The following is a 26,629-nucleotide window of genomic DNA, read 5'->3' as shown; positions in this document are numbered from 1 at the left end:
TTAATTCCGTAAACTAATCACCAACTATGTCTGACCAACGTATAAGCCTTGCTACAAAACTAAATTTATTATAGTCACCAAGTGAAAAATAAACTTTCAACATCTTTCTCTAATCCAGAGTAATTTAATAAAAAGGTGGCACACCGTTTGGCAGCTCCTATAGGAGGAGATGACCTTGCTAATGCTTCTGCCTTGGTATCTCCACTTGGGCCTAGCCTCCACTGAAGAGACCTCAATAAAGGTCGAAACTAGTCTGGGTTGAGGCCTTCCCTTAATGCATAACATTAGACATATCCGCAAGGAGATGTGTTTTGCATTATGGGAGATACTGAGATAGGAGTGTTGGTAGCTTGCTCCACCTTTGCAAGGAGTCGCCCGGTGTTGTACCACTTTACCCGAGTCCTGAAGATACTTTCAGGCGCAAACTTTGTTCGCACACACTTGGATAAAGGATTAAACTAAATTTATTATAACGAAATTTTTTTCCAATTATACCTAAATATTATGTGTGTGTGTGTGTGTGTGTGTGTGTGTGTGTGTGTGTGTGTGTGTGTGTGTGTGTGTGTGTGTGTGTGTGTGTGTGTGTGTGTGTGTGTGTGTGTAAGATATATTAAATATATACTATAATAAATATATTTGTACTAAATATATATATCTATACCTAAATAAGATAATATCTAAACAGTGGAAAGAAACAGCAAATGATACTTATAATCCCAAAGAAAGGAGATCTCACTAGACATGAAAAGTGGAGGGGAATTAGTCTGCTGTCAGTACTTGCAAAACTCTTTGTAAATTATTGATAAATAGGATTAAAAGTGAAAATAGAAAAGATAATAAGGCATGAACAAATTGTTTTTTTTTTTTTCAGAATAGGTGAGAGCACTGTGCATTACATTTTTTACCAATTATACCTAAATATTATAGGTTTTGTCAAAGCATTTGACAGTATTGATAGAGAAACATTATCGTTAATTATTAGAAGTCAGAACAGTAACGAGGGTATGAAGCGCCTGTGGCAAATGTCTAACTTGTGCAAGAACAACTTGCTCTCTTCTGTTTCTATGCTGACTAGACTGCCAATGCTTAACTTCAGGCTTAATCTGATGTAAATTGTTTGTCAGCACTTCCTGCCAGAAGTATTGCCATTAGGCAATTAACTTTGATTTTATAAACTATATGTAGTCAGTATATGAAATTGTCTAACAGTATGTCAAACAAGTATGAGCTGATATAGTAGTGGCATCTGCAATGTCATTTCCCATAATTCCAATGTGGCAGAGAATATAACCCAACCTAACATTCAATTAAGGGTCTTTATTTTGTACTACAGTTATAACACCTCACCAAGCACTGTATGTGGATTATACATTGGAGAGGAGATGGCCTATAAAGAACTCAAAGAGTCTGTTTAAATTGTACACTTTGGTAGAAATTTTCACTGATATGCAAAAGTCAGCTGAATGGCATGCAACTCTGCTGTGTAATTGCTGCAATGGAGTAGGAGCTAGTTGGAGATTGTCATGTTAGGAAATGGAGCAGCAAAGCCAACAGAGATCTTTTGTGGGAGAAAGCTATTCAGTAATTCAGTTCACTTTGATAGCGAAGACACTTAAGACAGAGCATTGATGAACTCCCTCTTCTTGAAGATATGGACAAGATGACATGCTTCCCACTCAAAATTGGAAGACTTGGCTGGATAGAAAGTTCATAATAAAAACAGGAAGGTGTTCTCTCAGATCCAGATTAAACAGGTCTTTTAATGTGTCATATCTCCAGGCATAAGCTTTTTCCATGTCTAAGAACATGGAAATGATGTTCTCCTTCATAAAAGTGTCTCTTACATATGTTTCTAAATGGACTAGATAGTCCAAGGTTGAATAGTGTCTATGAAAGCAACGTTGTGTGTTCAAAATAAATTTGTTGCTTTCTAAGTAACAGAGAAGCCTTACATTTACCATTTCTTCCAAGAGCTGGATCTTTGCCTGGATTTGGGACAGCAATGACAATCGACTTCTGCCAAGAGTCCAGAAACTCTTCCTCTGTAAATATTTTGTTGCATAATAAGAGGAGTGTAATCATCTCATAATGGATGTCATCAAGGCCTACTGCACTAGGTGAGAGAAGAGAAGTACTCTGTCGAGTTCTTTCTTAACAAATGGTTTATTGTACAGCTATATCCCCTTGGTACAAAAGCTTAGCTACTGTTTCTATAGTTGCTCTTTCAAAATTAAAAAATCAGAAGGATATGAAACTGTTCCTGAAATTCTGGCAGTTTTCTCCCACAGGGGCTGCAATGGCTTTGGAATCAGCAACAACATATCCATTATGTTCCAAGGTAGACAAATATGTTCTGTATCTACCTTTCATCTTCTAGATCAGCATTTCCCAAATGGTAGGTCAAGACCCGACACCGCGTCATGAAAGCTAAATGCCGGGTCGCCTAAAGAAACTCTCAAAAGTCTAGGTGTTTTGTTTTTGGATTTTCTTTTTTTCACGAAACTCTAAAATACAAGTAAATAGCGTTTAATCAGGACATTTGAATAAATAATTTAATTAATAGATATGAAAAACAAGCTCAGTCTGCATCGCCATTTCACAGTCTCTTTGTTCCTGGTAAAGTAACTCTATGAACATTCGAATCTGTTTTATTTTAACTACTGGCCATAAAAATTTTAGTGGGGCATGAAGATGAAGTATTAAAATAACCGGGCCACGGAAAAAAAAAGATTGGGAAATCTTGTTCTAGATTTTATTCCATACAACTTTTGCACTGGTTGTTTGATTAATTGATAATGTAAACTGGATCCAGGATAGTTTTTTGACTCTGACATCACACATACAATGCTTTGGGAGGAGCTTGTTTAAATGCTATTAAGTTTTTTTGTGGAAAGGTATCTACAAAATATGTCCCATTCTCTACCTTGATCATTTTTTTGAATGCTTGCCACTCTGATTTTCACCAATGCTTTGGATAGAATGGAAATTGGGACGAGGTTCTTTGAATTACTGCAGTTCCGGAATGGACAATCCAAATCCAATCTATTACATACTTTACTGGTTCACTGATAGGTGTTTGGCTGACTGCATCAGTATTAAATTTTGCAAGTTGGGAAGCAATAACAAGACAAAGACACTGAAACTATCAACTGCATTGTGAATGGAGAACCTATAGAACAAGTAAAACATTTCAGCTACTTAGGCACAATTTTTAGTGACCATAGTAAATAAACAATAAAATCAACAAAGTTGGTATGGTAGGAAGTCAACTGAATAAATTTATATGGAATAAGAGAGAAATTAGTCAAAACACTAAATTAGCTGTATACAGGACAGTGTTCAAACCAATTTTAACTTATGGATCTGAGAGCTGGGTTAGAAATAAAACACTTGACTAGAGACCACAAATATGAGAGTCCTGAGAAAGAATGGGAGTGCAAACAGATGGCATTGATGATAATATCATATTAAAAATTAGGAAAGAACTTAACATTGTCAACATCCAGGAATGTGTTAGCAGAGCTAATCTCAGGTAGCATCGTCACTTAAACAGAATGAGAGACAAAAGATCAACAAAACAAGTGTTCTCTACCAGGTTGGCAGGAAAAAGACCTAGAGGAAGACCAAGATATAGGTGGATTGATACAGTAAAAAGTGCCTTAGAAGATAGAAATATAAGATCTGATAATGTTGGAGTCTTAACAGATTGATTTGGAGGAAAATTGTTAATAGGAAGCTAGTAATGATGTAGGTTCTTCATGTAGAACTATCATAATATCCTGTACACCCCCTTGAGGTTACATGTCAGGAATTTGATGATGATGGGAAAATATACTCCAGTCAGCCTGGTTCATTTTCCACATGAGAATCTGTCTAGGAGGACATGGTTCCTGTGAAGACATAGTGCTAATAATGGGAAAATGAACGATGTGAGCAGGGAAAAATGGCAGGGAATCAGATTGCAAGATCGATTGCAGAAATATGAAAAAAAAGTATTACTTAAATTAAGGGGATATTAAATCCCACATAGTTTTAAAACCAAATAAGAAACTCAAAGATTGGAATCAGAGAGTTTCTTGCCAAATATAGTAAACTATAAAGTATCGGTGACACTAGCATTAGCCAATGCAAGTGATCCTAGTACATAGTACAATACCGGGCAGCTCATTGCAAAGGTGGGGGAGTTCAGATCACTATTCTTAGGTATTTTCCATAATGTAAAAACACATTTCCTAGGAAATGTATGCTGTTATTACATTATGGAGGGAGGTCACTACCCAGACCGGTTTCAGCCTTTTTTGAGGCTTCATCAGTGAGTAGCTAGACCTAATACCAAAGTGTATAGCGAAAAGAACTTATATACTCTGCGAACGAGTTATCCAAACAGGTGCAACCATAAAGTTACTTAAATATAAAGAGCTAAAAAGCTTCATTTTGGCAATGAAAACATTACTTAAATTAAGGGGATATTAAACCCCACATAGTTTTAAAACTGAAAAGATGCTAAGGCAAGTGATGTGAAGTCATTAGTTTCTATATACGAGTTGCCCAGTCCTGAAATTACTTCAGGTGCAAACTTTGTTTGCTTACACTTGGATAAAGGATTAAACCAAGAATATAATTTCTTGGCATCTTTAATTTATAGTATAACCAAGTCGAAAAAATTCAAACATCATACAGTTCAAGTATGAAATTATCAAATGGTGAAAGAGACATACAAGGTTGAGTTGCTGTTGACATTTTCTTAACTGCTACCTTCTCAGCAGTTAAGAGGATCTGAGAACAGATGTGACAGTGGCCAACTTCTTTTTGCATCTGGATATGATATACTTTGTTCTGTTTTTATCTTTTGTATTTCTTTTTCATCTTTCCACTTCTGACATACACAGTAGAATGCTGAATGATCTGACAGTTTACACATTTAGCTGTTGTTGTAGAGCAAGATCTACTACCACATTGGGCACAGGTGGCAGAGCCATGACAGACAGTTTTGGAATGTCTGTATTTCTGGCATTTGAAGCATCTTAATGGATTGGGGATGTATAGTCAAACAGGACAATTGAGATACCCAGCTTAAACAGATGTTGGAGGCTTAACAGTGTAAATTTAAGAATGATGTGTTTGGTTGGAACCAGAAGAACATTCCTATGGATTATTATGCATCTCGCATCTGTCACTCCCTGATATTTCAGCTGTGATCATATCTCATCAGGAACATCTAGGAGATCCCATTCTGAGATCACTCCTCTACAGGAATTGAGTGTTTTATGGAATGTAACTGTTATTGACATTCCACCCACTGATGTTCCTCTGAGTAGTTTTTCAGAATGTTGTTGGCACGTTGCCAGAAAGAAGTTTAACTGTTTTGAGAGAGCTTGCCAGTCCTAAACCCTTTTGAATGAAGAAGAGTGACATTTTCACTATTGGCTTTTCACCTGTTCCACAGACTGGTATATTTATCTTTTTTCTTATTTCTGTTATCAAAAGGTGAATCAATATCATTACTTGGTTGGGACTTTGTTAGGGGCCCCTGAAACAATTGAGGATAAAGAAATCATGTGCAAGTGGTTTTTTGTTTAGTGCCAGAGCTCCCCACCCACCACAGAGCCACACATGGATACCAACTCTCTCCAGCAAGCAATGACTGCACTTGGGAGTGGAATGCCAGAGTTACTCCAGATGCTATACAAGCACCACAGCAAACCTTGGGCCCAGTTCCCAGACCATGGAGAAGGAGACTTACTGCAACACCCCTGACCCTTGCAAACAAGCCCACTAGCCAATGGAATATGGCTAGGCCATCCAGGACCACCAGTCTTGCTGAAACAGAGGCTAAAGTAGCGCAAGACAACAAGAATCCCCCTTTCCGGATGTTCATGAGTAAAATATACTTAAGATAAGATGTATATACAAAGTGTGAAGTATCTGCATACTAAAGATATTAATAAATAGTTATAAGAAGGCCAGCAAAGGTTGGTCGATTGGTAGAGCCTCTGCTACTAATGGCTCAGTTAAGTAAGTTTGAGCACAGTTAGTAGCTGGAAGGGGTCCAATCGTTCGATGCTGTTGGCACACTCTCCCTCGATGAGTCCTTGGACTCCCTGGAGGTGTCAAATAATAATAATAAAATAATAATAATAAAAAATGAGTAAATAAAACATACAAAGTTTAATATCAACAAGACTGTGTGTGTGTGTGTGTGTGTTATCTAAACAAATTTAAAATCAAATGTGTTTGAATAAATTGATTCTTTGTAAAAATTTAACAAAATCATGCAATTTTTCGAAGTCTGATAACATCTGATTGAGTCTACAGTGTTCAGCCAGATAAGTAAAAAATGTTATTCCTCACTCATGTGAGGCGTTATTAATACACTAGGACTAATGGTGTGACAGCTGTTACATCTCTCACACATAGGTGGGTCATAAGCCATCAGCAAATAAGATGACAGTGACCTATGTGAAGCCTAGCAAGAACAACTTCCTCTTTCTATGCTGACTAGACTGCCAATGCTTAATTTCAGGCTTAATCCGATGCAAATTGTTTGTCAGCACTTCCTGTAAGAGGTATTGCCATTGGGCAATTAACCATGGAGAAAGAGACTTACAGCAAACAGCAGCAAGGAGACTTACAGCAGCAAGGCATTGAATCTCAATGATAGTGGTCTGGAAGACAGATTAGTAATACAAGACTCAGGAGAAGTAGAGCAAATAATACATGAAGAAAAATAAAGAAATAGAGGAAGAATGAAAAAGGCCAGTATCATCACTGGGGGTTCTCTTCACTATGAAGAAGTGCCTCACATGGAGGGGCTCATGAGGTCCAAAGAGGATAAATAAGTAAGTAATATAGACTGGAATGAAAAGACATCATTGGGAATAAGGAAAATGAGAGAACTATTTTAGGCAGTATATAAAGGAGGCACACAAGGATAAATTGTCTTAGATCTGATAATTTCATCAGAGGAAGTAACTGTGAGCAGAATGTTGCATTTTGCTCCAGTTTGTGAGAGTGATCATGAAGTGGTCACCTGGGTAGAGGCTAGCCATATGAAGACTTCAGTGAAGAAAAGATATATATAGAGAGAGAGAGAACTACGAGGCCGGTAATTATGAAGAACATAAGGAGGAGACAAATTCTGCTTGGACACTGACTAAGCTATATTATCATCATCAATATGTGACTGTATTCCAAAGGTAAAAAGGCTTAATAAGGTTGGTGTGAAATGAATGAATGAAGAGATTAAATATGAAATCTGGAAGACTGCATTGTGAAGGTAGCACAAGAATATTTGGTTGAATGAAGAGTATAAAGAGCAGCCAGGAGAGTGACTTAGTTGGTAAAGACAGCAAGGGGCAGTATGAGCAGAAATGAGAAAATCAGAACAAGAAAAATCCAAGAGAGTTTTTTTGACATGTAGCAAGAATATTTAATAATAATAATGGGTGAAAGTGGTACATAGGTAACTGCTGTAGAAAGTATAGTGGAGATATCTAGTGAGTAATTTATCAAGGTGTTTCATTCTCAGTGTGATATAATGAGAATTACAAGTGTAGAGGAAATGAGAAGACATGGCTTACTGGTGAATGAGCAAAAGGTATAAGAGTTAAGCAAACTTAATGTCAATAATTCAACAGGACTTGATGACATTATCACGTTTTAAAGGATTTTAAAGGTTAAGGAGTTAATGTCACCACTGACTTCCCTGTTTATTAAGAATAATGCAATAGCACAGATTCCAAACAAGTGAAAGGAAGATAAAATTGTGCCACTTCACAAAGGTGGTGATAAGGCTGTGGCTACATATAATAGGCTAATCTGTACATCCAGAGTTGAGATTAAAGTGCTAGAGAGGTTGACAAGAGTTAGGATACAGAAGTAGGCTGATAACAGCTATATCATCTATGATTGTCAGCATAAGTTTGTTAAAAGAAAGTCTAGTTTACCAATTTCTTCATTTTTCCAATGTATTCGTTACCTACTATAAGAAGGTGACAAATGCATTGGACAGCAGAGATTAATTTGTTAAAAGAAAGTCTTGTTTACCAATGTCTCAATTTTTCAATGTATTTGTTACTTACTATAAGAAGGTGACAAATGCATTGGACAGGTAATTAATATACTGTTATACATTGATTTTGCGAAGGATACTGTTAGTCTTCCAACCACAAAAGTTGGTAAGATGGTAACTAAATTGGAATGGATAGGATCCGATACTAGATAAGGGTCTGTTTGAACTATTTTTAATTAACTTCTCATACTGGAGGCTTAACGGAGTGAAAGAGCACTGAGAAAGGAATAAAAATACTATTTAATTTTTCCAATATTTCATCTATAACAGATACATCTTCAGGGAATACAATGAAACTTTTAACATACATGCAAAGGCAATATAAAACAAAGTGAAACATGTGAATGAAAGACTAGAATCCTAACTAGGTGGGGGCATCCTCTGTGGGCACCTGCTGGCAGCCTAAAATGTAAACTGAGATCTCAATGTGTTAGTGTTTCCCATATTTTGGAAACTTTTATGCAACCATATTTATTCAAATTAAGCATCTTTTTTAGAGCAGCTGCAGATTCTAAAAACAGTTCCCTTTCCTGCAAGTTGGCTTACTATGGACAGACAGGAAGATCAGCCACCATCTGCTTTGATGAACATAAAAAATACATTTACAGTCATGACTCGGATCAATCAGACTTTGCAGACCATGCTTTGGATACAGCTCAGAGAATCAAATGGAAAAGGATCACCATGCTCCATTGCACAAGCTGTTTGCAAAGTCAGACCACATGATAGTAGCTTGGCCAGGAGGCTGCTATGCTACTGGATTATGGCACTGATGTGGAAGACCTTAACATGCAAAAAATAAAGAGGTTATGATTCCAGTATGCCTTGATCAGCCCCATATGGATTATTGTGCACAGATTTGATCATCTGGTTTTAATGTTCATGAGGATATATTAGAAAGGGTCCAGAGAATTTATTTATTTAGCATATGGCTCACACACGAAAAGTTACATTACATTAATCCTTAATATATATGGACATAGTAATAGACTTATGTACAATAATAAGACATAATACAGTCATAAAAATAGACACTCAAGAACAGGCTACAACTGAATGTCTAGGTTGATTAATCAGTCGACTGCACTTGGTGTAGGAATGAAGTCTGACAGGTTTTCACTGTATGCATGTTGGACACATTCTGCTGTAATATGATTAATTGTTTGGCAGGGTGATCCACAGTCGCACCTGGGTGAGGCAATCATGTCCCATTTATAAAGGTGGTCTGCACATCTGCCATGGTTGGTGCAGATTCGGTTAAGGGTAGACCAAGTTTTCTGAGATAGATCAAAACCCGAAGGTATCTGTGTTGAGTCCACTAATTCATGGAATATCCCTGTTGAAGCGTTACACCAGGACTCTTTCCACTTCTCCTTCATGTTGAAACTTGTCTCTGCAAGATTTTTTGCTGTTAACATTAGAGGGTGCCTTGACTTTAGCCTGTTTATTTCTAGTGGTGGGATGTCTTCATGAATTGGAAGATTTTGGATTTCCATGATTTTGCTGTATTCATGTAGAAGAAAGTTGGATCTGCGGATGTGTGTGGGGCAGGATGTTGCTTATCACTGGGAGCCAATAGGCTGGGGTTGATTTTACAGTTCCAGAAATAACGCGCATAGTAGTGTTAAGATAGGCATCAACCAAATACACATGGGCGCTGTTCAGCCATACGAGTGAGCAGTATTCAGCTGTAGAGTAAACGAAGCCAAGAGCAGTGCAGCAAAACGTTGTTTCTGAGGCACCCGAAGTTGTTCCACATAATTTTTGCAGTATATTGTTTCTTGTTTTTAGCTTGAATGCTGTGTTAATGAGATGTGGTTTAAAAGATAGTGTTCTATCCAGAGTGATGCCCAGATATTTCGGGAATCTGTTGTAGCATAGCAGTTTGTGGTTGAAATAGACCATGAGTTCTTTGTTAGCTTAGTTATTGTTCAGGTGGAAGCATGAAACCTCTGTTTTGCTAGGATTTGGGCATAATCTCCATTTGCGTAAGTATTCATCTAGGACTGCAAGGTCATTTGTTAGTGTATCTTCCATTGTAGTAAAATTGGTGTGTCTGGTGGCTAGAGCAATGTCATCAGCATAGCAAAACTTCTTGGAGGCTGTATTAAGCAAATCTGCAATGCATAAGTTAAAAAGGAGGGGAGCTAGAAACATCGTTGTGGTAGTCTACTATCCGGTGTTCTTTGTTTACTTTTGTTCTCGTCCATACAAACTTGGAACAGGCGATTGCTTAGCATGTTATCGATTAGTTTTGCTATTGTTCTGCATGGGACTGCATGGATCAACTTGCAGACTGCGCCATGCCTCCAGACTGTATCCTAAGATGCGGTAAGATCTACAAAAACTACAGCTGTTTTCCAGCATTGTTGGTAGCCTGCTTTTATATGTGTGGTGAGCGACAGATCCTGATCACAGCAGCTTCGTTTATGTCTGAATCTGGCCTGTTCCACTGGGACTTGTTCTATTATCTTAGGGGCAATTCTATTAAGGATGAGCCTTTCTAGGAGCTTATAGCAGGTGCTAAGCAGGGCGATTGGTCGGTAGTTTTCTGGTTTGTTGTTGGTTTTTCCTGGTTTTAAGATGGGGATAATTTTTGTCCTCTTAAATTCTTTTGGAAGTCTACCAGTCTGGAGGATGTCAGAGAAAAAGCAAGCCAACCACAGTCGAGCTTTTTGGCCTGTCCTCAACAGGAAATCAGGATGAGTTCCATCGAAACCTGGAGCCTTGCCTGGTTTCATATCTATTAGAGCAGTGTTAATATCTTCATGAGTGAAGGGTTGTGAATATAGAGGGTCTGATGGTCTGTTATTTTTCTAATATGTAAGTTCTCTTTTTATTTGAAGAGTGTGTTGTTTGTCCTTGGTGATATATCTTGATATGTTAACAATATGTGATGCATATTGGTTAGGAGAAATAGCAGAATGTTTAAGGGCAGTCAGGGTGCCATGACCTAGTTTTCTTAGAAGGCTCCATGCTTTTCTACTGGAATGCCAAACATCAAGTCTTTCCATTGTTTCAGTCCTTTTCTTCTGTCGGCTGGTGTCAAGGCTGTGAATGAGTTCATCTGCAATGTCAGGATCGCCACACTCTAGATATTCTTGCTACAGTTTATTACTATTATCGTCCCATCCAGGGATATACTCCTTCCAGAAGCCTCTTGGTATGGTCTTCTTACCTACAGCTAAGACAGCTCCCACGAATCTCTTGTAATTACTGCTTGTTGGAGGGATCCAACAGACATATTTGTCAAGACAGGTAGCAAATGTATCCCAGTCAGCTTTCTGGAAGTCTGACTGGGATACACCGGAACATGAAGTTCCAGCAGCGACATTGGATGGATTTGACAAGGGGTACCTGCAGACCTACCTCTAATATAATTGGTCTATGTTGGCTTCGGGGAAAGTTGGAGAGAACTCTTCTCGATGTAGGCAATGGTCATCCATTGTTGTCTTGAGTGACGAAGCAGAGGTCAGGGTTGTACTCCCTGTTCCAAGCTGCTGACCTGAAGGAAGATCTATCTTTTGCATCGAAAATTAGGTGCATGTTGTGAATTTCTGCCCATTCAGTCAAAGTCTCTCCGCATTCATTGTTGGAAGCATATTTCCATAGCATGTGGTGGCTGTTAAAGCCACCTATATGCATCGGCAGGGTGGTTGTGCACTGGTAGAACTTGTGGAGGCCACAAGAGGGCAGGGAGTTTATACACGTTGGTAATGGTCATGTTCCCTATCATAGTTGTTATCAGATGCACGCTGCCGACGATGCTGGTTGTAATAGGTGGGAATCTTCTAGGGTACTACGTACATAGGTGGCAAGGCCATGTGCATGATGGTAAGTGGCTCCAATGATGATGTAACCAGGAATTCGGCCCCTGCAGTGGAGCTGATCCTCGTCCTTACAGTGAGTCTCTTAAATAAGAACAACATCGACATTGTTGTCATAAAATCTTTGAAAGGTATTCACATTTTGCTCTACATATACCTTCAATGTTAATTTGGCAAATTCGAACAACAGGTCCAATATTCCTAGTCATCTTGCACTTATGAGAGCTAATTCGTGTGTTTAAGTTAATGTGTGCTGTAACTAGGAGATCCAGAAGATAGTCTGGTTGCCAAGTCGCTCTATCTCTTTAGCATTATCCAGGATGCACCATGAGGAGGCGACCTAGGATTGCACCTCAGTCCAGAGAAGACTGATAAAGATTGTAATAACTGGTCTTTGGAATGTAACTTATAAAAAATAGACTGAAGAATGAAATTTGCAAATCCTTGCAAATAAGTAAGTTGAGACTTTCAAGTTGGTAAGGGGTTGTACCAGGTTAATGTGGAAGAACTATTTCATAGAATGAGGGTGGGGGGATGGGGTCTAGACCCAGAGGCCATTCCTGGAAACTATATGAGTGTGAACAAGAAGCAGATTCTTTGCATGGAGAGTGACTGGTGAGTGAAAAACACTGCCTGACAGTGAATGCAGACATGCTGAATGAGTTGAAAGCACAGCTTGAGTTTTATGTGTAACAGTACCTCCTGCAATGAGTCCTTTGACTTCACGGAGGTCTGGTGTTAATAACAAATGGAAGTGAAGTGAGACCATTCCTTTAAGAAATAAGACAATGCTGTGTTTTGGTATCGCTGAATTTCACTAAATTATCCTCATTGTACAGTGGTAATGATACTATGTTTAAAGAATTGATTATGAAGAAATTTGAAGCCTGCATCATTTCAGTACAGAATAATTTGTGGAATGAAGAGAAATAGAATATGTAGTTGCCAGGATTTGTGGATGGATAGGAGCTGTAAATTATAAACAGGATTTGCAGTCAGTGAGAGAAGGTCATTGAAATACTCTAGCAGTTAAAAAGAAATCAAGAGAAATGAAACAACTAGACACGAAACTAACAACCCAAACACTAAGAAATAAAGGCAGACCATATGACAGTGGATTGGCTAGGGAGCTACTCTGCTACACTGACTCACTGCTCTGGAAATGTTATGTTTCTTAAAACCTCACCATGACTTGTGTCTAAAGGTTGGCTAAATATCTGCTGCAGAATAAGAATGGCAGAACCCACAATGGTTTCCACTAATAAACTGATGAACCACAAGGTAGTGACAAAATTGTTTACTCACAAATTCTTTTCCACTGTTTTTGATAGGAATGGGATGATAGGTTTACTTATCTTCCTTTTCAGGGAGGAGTTGGACACAATGTTACTTCCATGCTAATGTGTAGACACCAAATAAGTATGATAATGTGAACAAGGCAAACATAGGGTGGGTGTTAATTTTGAAGCATAAATTTTGAGCACAGATAGAAGGATACTATCTGTCTTGTGAGACTTATTTGTAACCAGTCTAATGAATATTTGTGTTTCTGACCTATTTAAACAATGGTTTATGTCCAGAAATGAGACATATATCTTTGGAGATTATTACTATGATTACATAAGGACGTGAAAGACAGATGCATACAAGGCAAGAACTACATCTATTAGCCTTAGTAAGGGAATAAGTCAACATTTAAGCTTTCTGCATTTGACTCTTTCAAATCCAGATTTGGATTTATTGATGATTTTTGACAGATGTTGCAGCTTGCTGTGCAGACTGAGTGCAAAGCTCTGATTTCTTACTTAAGCAGTTTAAGATAATACTGATTATTATTATTATTGTAAATTTTGGAATGTTTGGGTACACTCGTTGAAGAACAAAAGCTTTGACAGTGGTAAGGAATGTTCATGTGGTTTCTGCTCTTATCGAATAACTGGATTCACTTACCCAGTCAGAGCAGGCATGTTTTAATCAGGACAACAGAAAAGAAACATGAAAAAGAAGTTTAAAAATCATAGGGTGAGATTGGCTAACATCAATTTGTAAAAAAGGAAACCTGACATCTGCAGCATGTATATATAGAGAAAAAAAAGTCAAGGGCATAGAGGAATGGTGAGAATAATGAGGTTTATTAGGTACTTGATCCAACATAAATTAACAATTTTTGTTAGATCATTACTAACACTAAATCTCTTTTAGCCTGATCTGTAAAGTAAATGTCAGTTTCACCAACGAATATGATATCATTGTTTAGATAATTACACTATGGAATGATCTGAGACAAATAGTCAAAGAGATCATATCAAGATTAAAGGAATAATAAAAGCAATAAATGATTGTTACAAAATAAATCAAACAAAATGAGAAAATTTTGATAAAACTAATGTCTTCTTGCCACAAAGCTTACAGATATGAAACTGATATATGGAGGAATAAAGTCACTGAAGTTGAAATTAAGATTAAGAATTTCATGTCACCTCTATCATTTTATTAATATTCCCTCTGGGTCTTTTTTTTTTTTTTCTATATTGACTCAAAACCTGCTCTGCTAACCTTTACACTCCCAATCGATTGGGAGAGGAAAGGTGACCGTATGTCAAATTAATATCTGTAAACACATTCCTGAATGCTAACAAAGTCAAGTCCCTTCCTAATATCCCCATTTTTAATAAGATTCTGCAATTGGAGCTATCTACTGCTCACTACCTAATTTTTCTCAGAACTCTCACTGGTATCTTTAGACTACATTCATTGATTAAGTGTTTTATCTGACCAGTTCTCGGATCCATAAATTAAAACTGATTTGAACACTATCTTGTAAACAGCTAGTTTAGTGTTTTAATTAATTTCTCTTATTGCATATAAATTTATACCAGATTTGCTAATTCTGTTGCTATTTTCATATTTAATTTGCCATCATCATCATCATCACTAAAAACTGCACCTAAATAGTTGAAATGTTTTACAGATTTTCCATTCAAGATGCAGCTGACTTTAATATTTTTATGTCTCATTGCCAATTTTCAGTTTGTCTTTTTAATTGTGATTTTCAAACAGAATTTATTACAGCTATTATTCAACTTAGTCCATAATCCTGCAGACATCTACTGGATTTCTTTATGAGTACATCAACTACATAAAGTAAAAGCCGAGATGAGTATCTCCAATTTTGATATCAGACTTAATGCTGCTTTCCTTAACACATTCACACTGGGGCGATTGTAGCTCTCACTGAGCCTAACTATCTGGCAAGAATTACTGGCAATTTCATCTGAGTGTCGTCGGATGCGGTACTTTTCATATTATTCATAATTCATATGAATTATGAATAATTAACATCTGTAATATCATATGTGTGCTTGTGTTATAAGTATCTGGGGGAAAGTGAAGAATACGTGATCCTATTAACTCTAGATCAGTGGTTCCCAAAGTGGGCAGTACCACCCCACTTGGGGACACTGGAACGATCCAGGCGCCAGTAGTGGCCTCATGAGCAAAAGGGGGCATTGAAGTGAGGAGGCAGTGAAACCATAAAGGATAAAAATTAATTGCTTAAAAAAATTTATAGTCAAAAATTTTGATAACTGTTGTATAATGTATGTAAAGGTCGTAATGGTTGCTTTCTTTTCCATGGAAACGTACAAAATGCAAAAGTCCGATGACAGGTCTTAACAAGCAAAGTGATGGTGGGCATGCACTTTCAAAGTGATCAGGATTTTACAAGTTCAGTATGCATTGGCAGGAACATGTGCATGTAATGACTTGTTCACTGTATAATACTATAAGTACATGAGCCATATGAAATCAGTTTAAGATTGTTTCTAAATTGTGATGAATACCAGCCAAAATCATTGCAAAGACTCTGACGATATCCACGGAATGAGTTGGGGTCATTATCCACCAACATCTGGACATGAAAAGCTCTCATCAAATTAGGTCCCCAAATGTTTGAATGTCAATTTTGGGATTTTGTGTCATTTTGAGAAATCAGATGCAAAGTTTTTAGCTTGTATTGTGACTGTTGATGAAACATGACTTCATCACGATGGCTCAGAGACCACACAACAGTCATGGAGTGGAGACACTAAGGTTCTCCATGGCCAGAGATGTTCCAAACCCAAAAGTCAACAGGAAGGGGTCTTGCCATTGTTGTTTGGGATATGGATTCTGTAATCCTTACTAAGAACCTCAAAAAAGGTGAAACTATTATAGCAGCAGTCTATTCAACAACTCTGAAGGAAATGAAGGAGATACTGAAGGGAAAATGTCTTTGGAAACTGAGCAGAGGCGTGTTGCTTTTGCATGACAATGCACCTGCTCATACTGCTCATGATATCCAACAGACAACACACAACTTAGGCTTTCAATGCCTGCTTCACCCACCCTATTCACCAGACATGGTCTAATCGGACTATTTTCTATTCCCAAATTTAACACTTGAAAGGAACAAAATTTACCACAAGTGTATAACACTTTTGGGGGAATATGTAGAATAATGTGAGTCACATGGTTCTACCTCAATTCCTTCATGGCGATTATTAACTTTTCAGCACACCTGGTAAAGTTGCAATAAATAACCACATACAAATAATTTTATTCTTAATAAGTTTGATTTTGGAATTCACTTGTCTATTTGGAGTTTCCCAATCCTGAGTTGTAGATAAGCATTAATTTGCATCTTTCTTTCAAGGTTGCATTAATTTGGATATTTGTTAGTTTCTCTTACCATAAATTGCCTTAGGTCATCCATTAGTAGTGCAGAGTAAACTGCAGGATAGAATTCAGTGCAATAATCTTAGGACAATCTCAGGGGTAGGCAGAGTATGATGCTATAGCATTCAGAAACAAACTGGGCCCGTGAACTCTTGCAATCGTCTATTCCAAATACTGATGAGACTCTAGATAGTACTAAAGAAAGTCTGAACGTGTGATTGGCTAGTAACCTTTTAAAGAATTATTAAGCGTCACTGCTCTAAATAGCAGAATTTTAATACTGGAAGTCCCATAACTTCTTGGCCTCATTTTTGTTGAGATACAATGCCTTAAACTTTCCCAATTTTGGGAAGTTGTCCTAGGTAACAATCCTCATTCCTTGTTTCTTAATATTGTAATTATTTAAATTTCTTTGAATTCTAATAGCTGCAGATAGTTATCCTCCTGCAATTGATAACATATATATTCAATGCACTTGCAGTTTGAGTGTTGTTCTTAATGTGTTTATCTCTTTTCAGCTGTACTGGCTAGGAAACTTAGCCCAAAATTCCACAAATAATAATAATATTATTATTATTTTTATTATTCAGGCCTCCATGGAGTCAAAAGACTCATTGTGGGAGATCCTTCCTAAGAACATAAAGTCTGTCAAGACTCATTGAGGGGAGGTTCCCCCTAAGAAACACAAAGTCTATCATACCACTCCTTAAACTCATTGACCGTTCTCGCTCTCACCACTCTATCAGGCAGTGCATTCCACGGCTCAACCACCCTCCATGCAAAGAAACCACTCCTCACCCTCTTACAGTTTCCTTTCGTAACGTCCAGGGATGGCCTCTTGTCATCACTCCTTCCCGCTGTTCAACCAAGTGAAAGAACTCCCAGTGTCAACCCTGTAACCACCTCTCAACAGTTTAAAAGTCTCAATCATATCACCTCTCCTTCTTCTATCTGCCAAACTCTGCAGTCAACATTCCCTCAGCTGATTCTCATAACTATCCTTGTACAGTCCTGAGACCGTCTTTGTATGTTTTCCACAGTTAATTTATCCCCTTCAAATCCTGGGGACCAAATCTGAGAACAATAATCCAAGTGTGGTCTGATCAGAGACTTATACAATGGAATGATAACCCTCTTATCTCTGCAGGTCAGTGTCCTTCTCATAATTGCAACAATCCTCTGTGTTACCTTCACCACCTTTGCAATATATCCCCTAAACTTCAGGTTTCTATCAATCATCAACCCCAGATCTCTTGTCTCCCCAACTTCCTCCAGTATAACTCCTCCCATAGAGTATGCAGCATCCCATCGATGTTTCCCAAACCTCAAGACCTTACATTTTACTGCATTAAACTGACACCCCCATTTATTTACCGATCTATCTAGCTTATTCAAATCCTCTTGCAGGACTACCACATCTGCACTATTACTAAAAATCCTTCCCAGCTTTGCATCATCCACAAACAACTGAATATCCCCTTGAAATCCACTGGCAATGTCATTGATATAAAGGTTAAACAATATAGGTCCTAGTACTGAGCCCTGTGGGACCCCACTTGTAACCTTCTGTCTCCTTGAAACTGCTCCACCATACACAACTCTCTGATACCTATCAGACAGCCAATCCTGAATCCAGTTGACCAATCTGACATCCAGACCCATGTGTTGCAACTTAAATATCAGGTTATCATGTGGCACCCTGTCAAATGCCTTTGCTAAGTCTAAGAAAATTGCAGTATATGCCTTTCCCTCATCTAATGTTCTTGTAACTTTATTATAAAAGGCTAGCATATTGCTAAAACAAGAGCGTCCTTTCACAAATCCATGTTGACTCTCACAGATAACATTACCCTCATCTGCCCAGTGCTGTATATGGTCCCTCACTACTTTCTCCAAGATCTTAACTACTGATGACACACAGACTGGTCTATAATTAGACACTTCCAGTCTGTTACCACCCTTATGCAATGGCACTATCTTACCTTCCTTCCATTCTCTGGGCACCTTTGCCGAAGCCAGATTTTCATTGAAAAGCCAGGTTAAAGCCACTGTCAGTTCCCTAGCGCATTCTCTCAAAACTAGTGGTGAAATACCATCCAGTCCCAAAGCTTTGTTGACATCCAGAGTTCTCAGTATCTGAAACACACTCTCCTCCTGTACATCTAAACCTTGAATCTGCCCTATCCCTCTAGCATTAAAACTGACTCCTCCAGGATGAAATACTCCAATAAAATGGTCATTGAACAATTCCACTATGTCCTCTGTATCAGTCACTCTATATCCATTTTTATCCCACAATGTCATTCTTCCACAATCACTTCTCCTCCTACTGGCCACACAGCTAAAAAATTCCCTAGGATTTTCTTTGGATCTTAGGGCCAATCTCCTCTCATATTCCAATTTCGCTTTCCTTACCACACTAGTCACTCTTCTGGCCTGTGTCTTATAATCTTCACGCATCCTCTCTTCACCTATCTCCTTATATCTCTTCCATATCCTCTTTTTCACATGCAATTCCTGTTTAATATTGCTTGTCATCCACTTTACTCCAAATTGTGTCCTCTTCTTCAATCGTGGTATACAACTTACCATTGCTGATAACAAATATTCTTTCACAATTTCCCATGCACTAACAATATCATGGCCTTCCAATTCCTCCCTCCATGAAACTTCCCGAAGTTGACGTCTAAGGCTATTATAATCACCTGCATTATAATTCCACATAAGTTCCCGTCTCTTTGATACTCCTGCATGTCTATTCATTTTCCAAGTCAAAACCATATGGTCACTCTCTCCAACTGGTGGGAGAGATGTCATCTCAGTTATTATCAACTCTTCTGATGCTATAATCAAATCTAAAACTCTTGAACCTCTTGTTCCCTCTGTTACATGTTGCCTAAGACATCTGTCCCTCAAGAATTCTAGAAATTCCATTCCACTATTGCTACATGCATCTTCCTCTCTCCAATTTATACTACTGTAGTTAAAATCTCCCATAACAATCATTCTTCTTGCTCTTGCCAAACTTAGCTGTCTAAACATCTCCTGGTCCCCATCCTCCGTGCTCCTGGGTCTGTAGCAACACCCCACTAAATATCCTGTCTTGCCTACCTATACCTCACACCACATGCTCTCAAAATCATTTGTCTCACTTCCTTCCAAAGCCTCCACTCTTAGAGGACATAGGTCATCACTTATCATAAGCAGTACTCCACCACCATGCTTTCCCCTCCTATCCTGACGAAAAATGCTATACCCAGCGACTTCTATTCCTGTTATTATATCCCCTTCTGTCAACCATGTCTCAGTGATCCCAATAATTTTTGGCAGGCTGATGCTATCTGCGCCACCAATTCCTCTCCCTTACTCCGGATACTCCTGGCATTAGTATAAAGCATATAAATGCCACTGTTTCTATACCCAGCATTATCCCTTCTAGACTCCACTGGGCTCAGTGTTAGCTGACATCGTCTCCCTTCTCCCAGGTATCCATTCCCACAAAGTGCCACCCCTGCTATCATCCTCCCTGGGACACACTGACTCGTTCAGAAGAGCAATCTCTCCAGGTGGCTACGTCCTTCCTCATTCAAATGTAAACAGTCTCTCGCATACAATTCCTCTCTCTCCTCAAACGCACTCCAAGCATCCACATATACCAGTCCTCTCGTCACACATTATTGCTATTACGGCATTCAATATCACCGCTCTTCTGCTCAGCTCATCATTATCATACCTAGGCAACACACACACACTATTTTTCCTCTCTCTGTCTTCTTCCGTACAGTCTCAAGCAAAAACCTCATATCTCTCGCTGCCCGACTTACATTACCACTCAAGTCATTCGTTCCTACCATCACAATCATCTCATTCACCCTTTCACCTCTCTTAATTGCCATAGCCACCCTTTCTATTGTTCCTCCTGGCAAACACTCCTCACGCATCCTATCTTGAACACCACGGATCATTCAGTCGCCACATTATACCTCTTACCATTCCCTCTCTCCTATTGTTTCCATTCTCTCCTCTTCTTTCATTCTCATAGGTCTCTCTCATTCCCTCTCCTCTACTGCTATTCTCTCTTCTAGCATTCCCATACCTCTCTCTCCTACTGTTTCCATTCTCTCCTCTTCTAGCACTCCCATACATCTCTCTCATTCCCTCTCTCCTACTGTTTCCATTTTCTCCACTTCTAGCACTTCCATATCCCTCTCTCATTTTGTCTCTCCTACTGTTTCCATCCTCTCGTCTTCTAGCATTCCCATACCTCTCTCTCATTCCATCTCTCCTACCGTTTCCATTCTCTCCTCTTCTAGCACTTCCATATCTCTCTCATTCCGTCTCTCCTACTGTTTCCATCCTCTCATCTGCTAGCATTCTCATACCTCTCTCTCATTCCCTCTCTTCTACTGTTTCCATTCTCTTCTCTTCTAGCACTCCCATACCTCTCGCTCATACTCCCTAATTTCTCTCGCTCTCCTACTCTGATTCTCCTTGCATTTATCTCTTCCATTCTCCTAATCTTATCTTTCATACTTCTGCTCTCATTCACAAGACATTCCGCCTCCTCTTTCAACTCATCTATCTCCCTCTGCAGGTCAGTCACTCTTAATCTAAATTCACTCTCCCAAACAAAACCATCTCCTAAACTTTCACAGTCACTCACACCTTCCACACTATCAACTATTATTTTCTCATTCATATATATCTTTTTTTCATTCTCTCCTATCACACTACTTGTCTTCCTACATTCATTCCCCGTTCCTGGAGCAACAAAGTCGGATATCAATATTTCTAATGCACTTATTTCCTCCAACTGCCTGTATTTTGCGCATATACGCTCTCCGCGCTCTTTCACAAGCCACATATCTAATTCCCGAGACACATACATGCCGCAAGTACTGCATGCCACAAAGTCCCTTATGATATTGCTAATAAATACCCCCATTAACTATTGAAAATGTTATTCCAGTATTCTATATAATAATTTTATCATTATGTAGTCCACTTTCCTCTCAATATTAAATCTATTCAATTCACAGTCTCCTTTCATGTTGCAAAAACACTAACCTATCACCTAAAACTTAACTAAACAGTAGCAGTTCCAACTCAATCTGCAGAAAATTAAAATCACTGCTGTCAATTTAAACAAGTTAATCTAACTATGTACACAAAATACCTTGGAGTGACTCTTGACAGAACCTTGACTTTCAAAAATCACTGACAAAGATTGTTGGTAAATTAAAACTTGCAATATCTTGCAGAAATTAGCAGGCTCTTCACAGGGTGTAGATGTCAGTACATTATTCACAAGAGATTTGACATCAGTATATCCTACAGCTGAATACTGTTCTTCAGTGTGGTTTAACAGCGCTCACACCTCATTGAATGATGTTCATCTCAATCAAGTCATAAGATTTCTCAGAAGCAATTAGATCAACACCAACTTACTAACTTCCATCACTTAATATCGATACCCCATTACAGACTGGAATAAAATTATTGAGAACAGTGACTTATCCATACACAAAGACATCTCCTACACATTTTTTTTTAAAATGATATCTCAACAACCAAACTGGAGAAATGCCATGTAGGAGATGTCTTTGTGTATGGATAAGTCACTGATATCATAGATTCAAAACTACACTGATAGAAACACAACCTTTAACTTACATGTCAATATTCCTAATCCAACTACCAGAGTAAAGGGTTTTGAATCTTCTAAGGCAGAACTACACATACCTGGATCAGGACAGGATATGAAAAAGAGATGTTCCACAGATGGAAATGAACTCTCCATATTGTGAGTGTAGCAGTTTAGCTCAGACAGGTAACTATATCATTAGTGACTACCCTGTGTTCTCTTATCCCAGAATTTATATGGACATTTTTTTAAGTTAAATGTGAAACTTTACTGGAGATTTATAACCTAATTGTTAAACTATCATCATCATCAAATTCCTGATATGTACCCTCAGGGAGTATACAGGATATTATGATAGTACTAAATGAAAAGGTTACATCATTACTAACTTCCGATCAACAATTTTTCTCCCAATTAATCTGTTATCTGTCAAGATTCCAACATTATCAGATCTTATATTTCTATTTTCTAAGACACATTTTACTATATTAGTCCACTTACATATTAGTCTTCCTCTTCATCATTTTCAAGCTACCCTGGTGAAGAACACTCGTTGTGCTAATCTTTCATCTTCTTCCATACTGATTAAGTGACCAATACACTCTACTAACATTTCTGAATGATAACAATGACAAGTTCTTTACCGATATCGTCATTTTTAAAGTACTGCCAATGATGCCATTTATTCAACCTTTCTGAGAACTCTGATATCTGTGGTTTCCTGTCTTTGATCACGTATTTTATTTCTAACCCAGTTCTCCAATTGTTAAGTTAAAATTGGTTTCAACACTGTCTTATACACAGATAGTATAGTGTTCTAATTTCATTTCTCGTCAATTCCACATAAATTTATTCAGCCGACTTCCAATCATACAAGCTTTACTTCTCTTGTCCATTTTCATATTTAATTTGCCATCTTCACTAAAAATTCTGCCTAAATAGCTAAAGTGTTGATGTCTTATTTAAAGTCATTAACTATATACAAGTAGCCCAGTCGTGAAGTGGCTTCATGTGCAAACTTTGTTTGCTTACAATTGGATAAAGGATGAAACCAAGAATTTTTCTTGGTTTCATCCTTATTTATTATTATTATAAAAAAAATCTCCATGGAGTCAAAGACTCATTGTGGATTAGTTATTTACAACTTATAAAATGTATGGATGAATGAAATGCCTTCAGAGTCCAGTAGTAGCAGTAATGACCTAATAAGGGCTATTCAAGTAATAAATCAATTGGTCTCATATGGGGAGAGCAGCATTTTCCCCCTCCAGAACCTGTAGTTTTTCCATCTGCAAACAAACTGGCTGAGATATACTTGCCTCCTGACCACTGCTATCCCAGCCATAATTCCAACCAAAAACAATTTCAACTACTCAACAGGTGGATGAGAGATCAGATAGTATACATATGTAGAACATGGCTAATTATCACCATAAAAAAAAGCACTGATCAATATATAAGTACAATTAAAAGCTTGCTATATTAGATGAGAGATCAGATCTACAAGAATTAGAAAACAGAAAGAAAACAAAATTTCATTTCTTACTTGAGTTGGTACTACTGCTCTGCTCGTATGAAGATGTGCTAATGTCAATAGATCAACCAATATCCTTATTCCATGTGCATCCATAAGATCTTTGACGTTTCTCTATTTGGGAGGAAAAAATAATAAAAATAAACAAATACTTAAAAAAACTAAATGACTTAAAACAAGTCACTTGTATTAGGTGGAGACTTATTTTGGTCTGTCTATTATATCCAAATTTTATTTCATTACTATCATTATTTTTAAATTACAATAAAAAAAAAAAAGAAGAAGAGAAGAGAATACTCGATTTTCCTATAAGAACTGAGATGAATAATTACAACTTCAATGTCTCAGCTAACAAAAGTTTCTCTTATCACAGAAACTATTTAAATATACATTACATTCCTCAAACAGCATGTAACAGAAGGAACTCAAGATCAAAGGGTATCAGATTTGATTATAGTGTCAGAGAATGTTTCAGTTAAAGACAACTATTCTGCCTCTAGATGGTGACAGTGATCATGCAGTACTCACTTGGGAAGTGACTAAGTTTTTATAAACATTCCATTCAGAAAAGGCTACATGCTGAACTACAAAGCAGGAAATTATGACCAACTGAGGAGTATACTGAGTTCAGTGAATGTTAAAAGTTGCTGGATTGGAAGAAGATCAACAGTGCATGGGGAGAATTTAAAAAATACTTAAATGATGCAATATCAGAATATGTCCCAAGAGTTCAAAGTAAATAGAATAGGAATCAAATGGATGAGATTCATAAGAAAAATATGTAGATGGAATACTGTGTGAATAAGCAGCAGGCTAGAAGAGTCCCAACTGTTGTACAGAAACCTAAGTCGGAGTATGAAAAGAAACTGGCTCTACAAGCTAAAGACAACCCACAAAAATTTTATTGATATGCTGCAAGTATTTAGATATTTAGCATACTTAAATATGTTTTATACTTATAGTTAACTTATATAATTATAGTTATACCTATAGTTAAACTCACTTATACTTATTTAGCATTTAGTTGTAATAGTTCTCATTTTAGAAATTATGGACTTTACAACCATATTATAAATAACCATTTTAATTTCCTGACATTTCAACTTTCATATTAAGGTCATCTTCTGGAGTATATACAAATATACAAGAAACAAGGACAAGCTGAGTTACATTTCACACAGCAAGCTAAAGAAATAATGATTTAATCACCGGTTATTCTACTGGCATGACCTTTAGTGAAAAAATAAATAAATACAAATATTACAAATTAATTGATTATTTAGAAACCACATCAAAGCTAAATTCTATTTAAGATAACATGAGAGAAACATTCTTTCTTATAGATAGTTTTCTAACAGTAACAATGATGTTCTATTTTTAACATTACAATTGTTATATTAGATTTAGGATTCTGGATTATCTACAGTCCTGTTTATAGTTAACTCTTAGGGAGAAAGGTTCCGTGGGTAGAACATGTGCCTTCCATATGCTTGGGATTTTTAGACCATGATTATTGTTCAGATTGGGGTATTCGATAGGAATTTCGCAGGCTTCCTTAAATTAGTTAGCATTCATACGATGTTTTGGGGTGGTGTAAACCAGAATCCTAAATCTAATATAACAATTGTAATGTTAAAAATAGAACATCATCATTAGTGTAAGAAAACTATCTATAAGAAAGAATGTTTCTCTTATGTTATCTTAAACAAAATTTAGTTTTTATGTAGTTTCTAAATAATTAATTTGTAATTTTATCTGTTTTTTTTTCCACTAGAGGTCATGTCATAGAATAACCGGTGATCAAATCATTGTTTCTTTAGCTTACAGTGTGAAATGTAACTCAGTTTGTCCTTGTATATTTGTATATACTCCAGAAGATGACCTTAATATGAATGTCGAAACGTCAGAAATTAAAATAGTTACACGGTTGTAAAGTCCATAATTTCTAAAATGAATGCTGATCACAGTGCAACAATAAAAGAAAAGTTGCAATAGTTCCTCGACACTATTTTGAATAATGGCGGCAATGGCAGCCACAATTGCAAACGGTGTATCAAAGTCCTCTCCCATTTAAGGACTCCATTTTGCATGACATTTTGCATGGATTTTGTAGCCTGTGGGACTTGCGGAATGCATGGGTCCTGGCGGTTGTATATGTGGCAGGTGAGAGAAGTGGAAATATGTATACGTGCAATAGGAGGAACTTGCTGAGTTAGAGATGACTATAACTGATCTTGTAGAGACTATAAAAGACGTCATTGAGTCAGAGGTGGGAGATTCTCCACATAGAGAGAGAGGAGTGGTATGATAGAGGACGAGAACAACAAGAGAAACATGAATGAAAATATGAGATGGGAAGTGTAGAAGGGTTGAATGATTGTGAAGTTTTTGGAGATGCCCTCAATTGAAAGGATGAATGGCAAACAAGAGTGGCTGACTTGCAGAGAGAGAGAGAGATGAGCTGAAAGAGCAGGTGGGATGCCTCGGGAATGAGATGAGAAGTGTGAAAGATGAGATAAGGTGAATGGAAGAGATGAAATGAATGCAAGGCAAATCAGAGTAGGAGTGAGAGAGAGCTATGGGAATGGTAGAAGAGGAGAAATTAGGAACAACAGAATATAGGGAATGAGAGAGTTATGGGAATGACAGAAAAGAAGAGAATAGGAGCAGTAGAAGACAGGAAATGTGAGAGAGAGTGCTATGGGAATGGTAGAAGAGGAGAGAATAGGAATGGTAGAAGAGAGAGAATGAGAGAGAGATATGGGAATGGTAGAAGAGGAGAGAATATGAACAATAGAACATAGGGAATGAGAGAGTTATGGGAATGACAGAAAAGG

At 37.5% G+C, this 26,629-nt stretch overlaps 1 protein-coding gene across 1 annotated transcript in view; it reads right to left on the bottom strand.

Moving 5' to 3' along the window:
* Positions 1-26,629, bottom strand: part of Rme-8 (receptor mediated endocytosis 8) — a 1,025,705-nt gene that overhangs the window by 517,551 nt on the left and 481,525 nt on the right. Inside the window, exon 25 of the mRNA XM_090414028.1 lies at positions 23,805-23,906. Coding sequence (XP_090270154.1) covers positions 23,805-23,906 — 102 coding nt within the window. The remainder of the gene's footprint in view (positions 1-23,804; positions 23,907-26,629) is intronic.

The sequence above is a fragment of the Typopeltis vanoorti genome, chromosome 2, assembly GCF_054136105.1.
Source record: "Typopeltis vanoorti isolate ZY-2024b chromosome 2, IOZ_Tvanoo_1.0, whole genome shotgun sequence".
NCBI classification, from domain to species: domain Eukaryota; kingdom Metazoa; phylum Arthropoda; class Arachnida; order Uropygi; family Thelyphonidae; genus Typopeltis; species Typopeltis vanoorti.
Note: the sequence above shows the minus strand (reverse complement) of the source record. Positions and strands in the feature narration are given on the sequence as shown.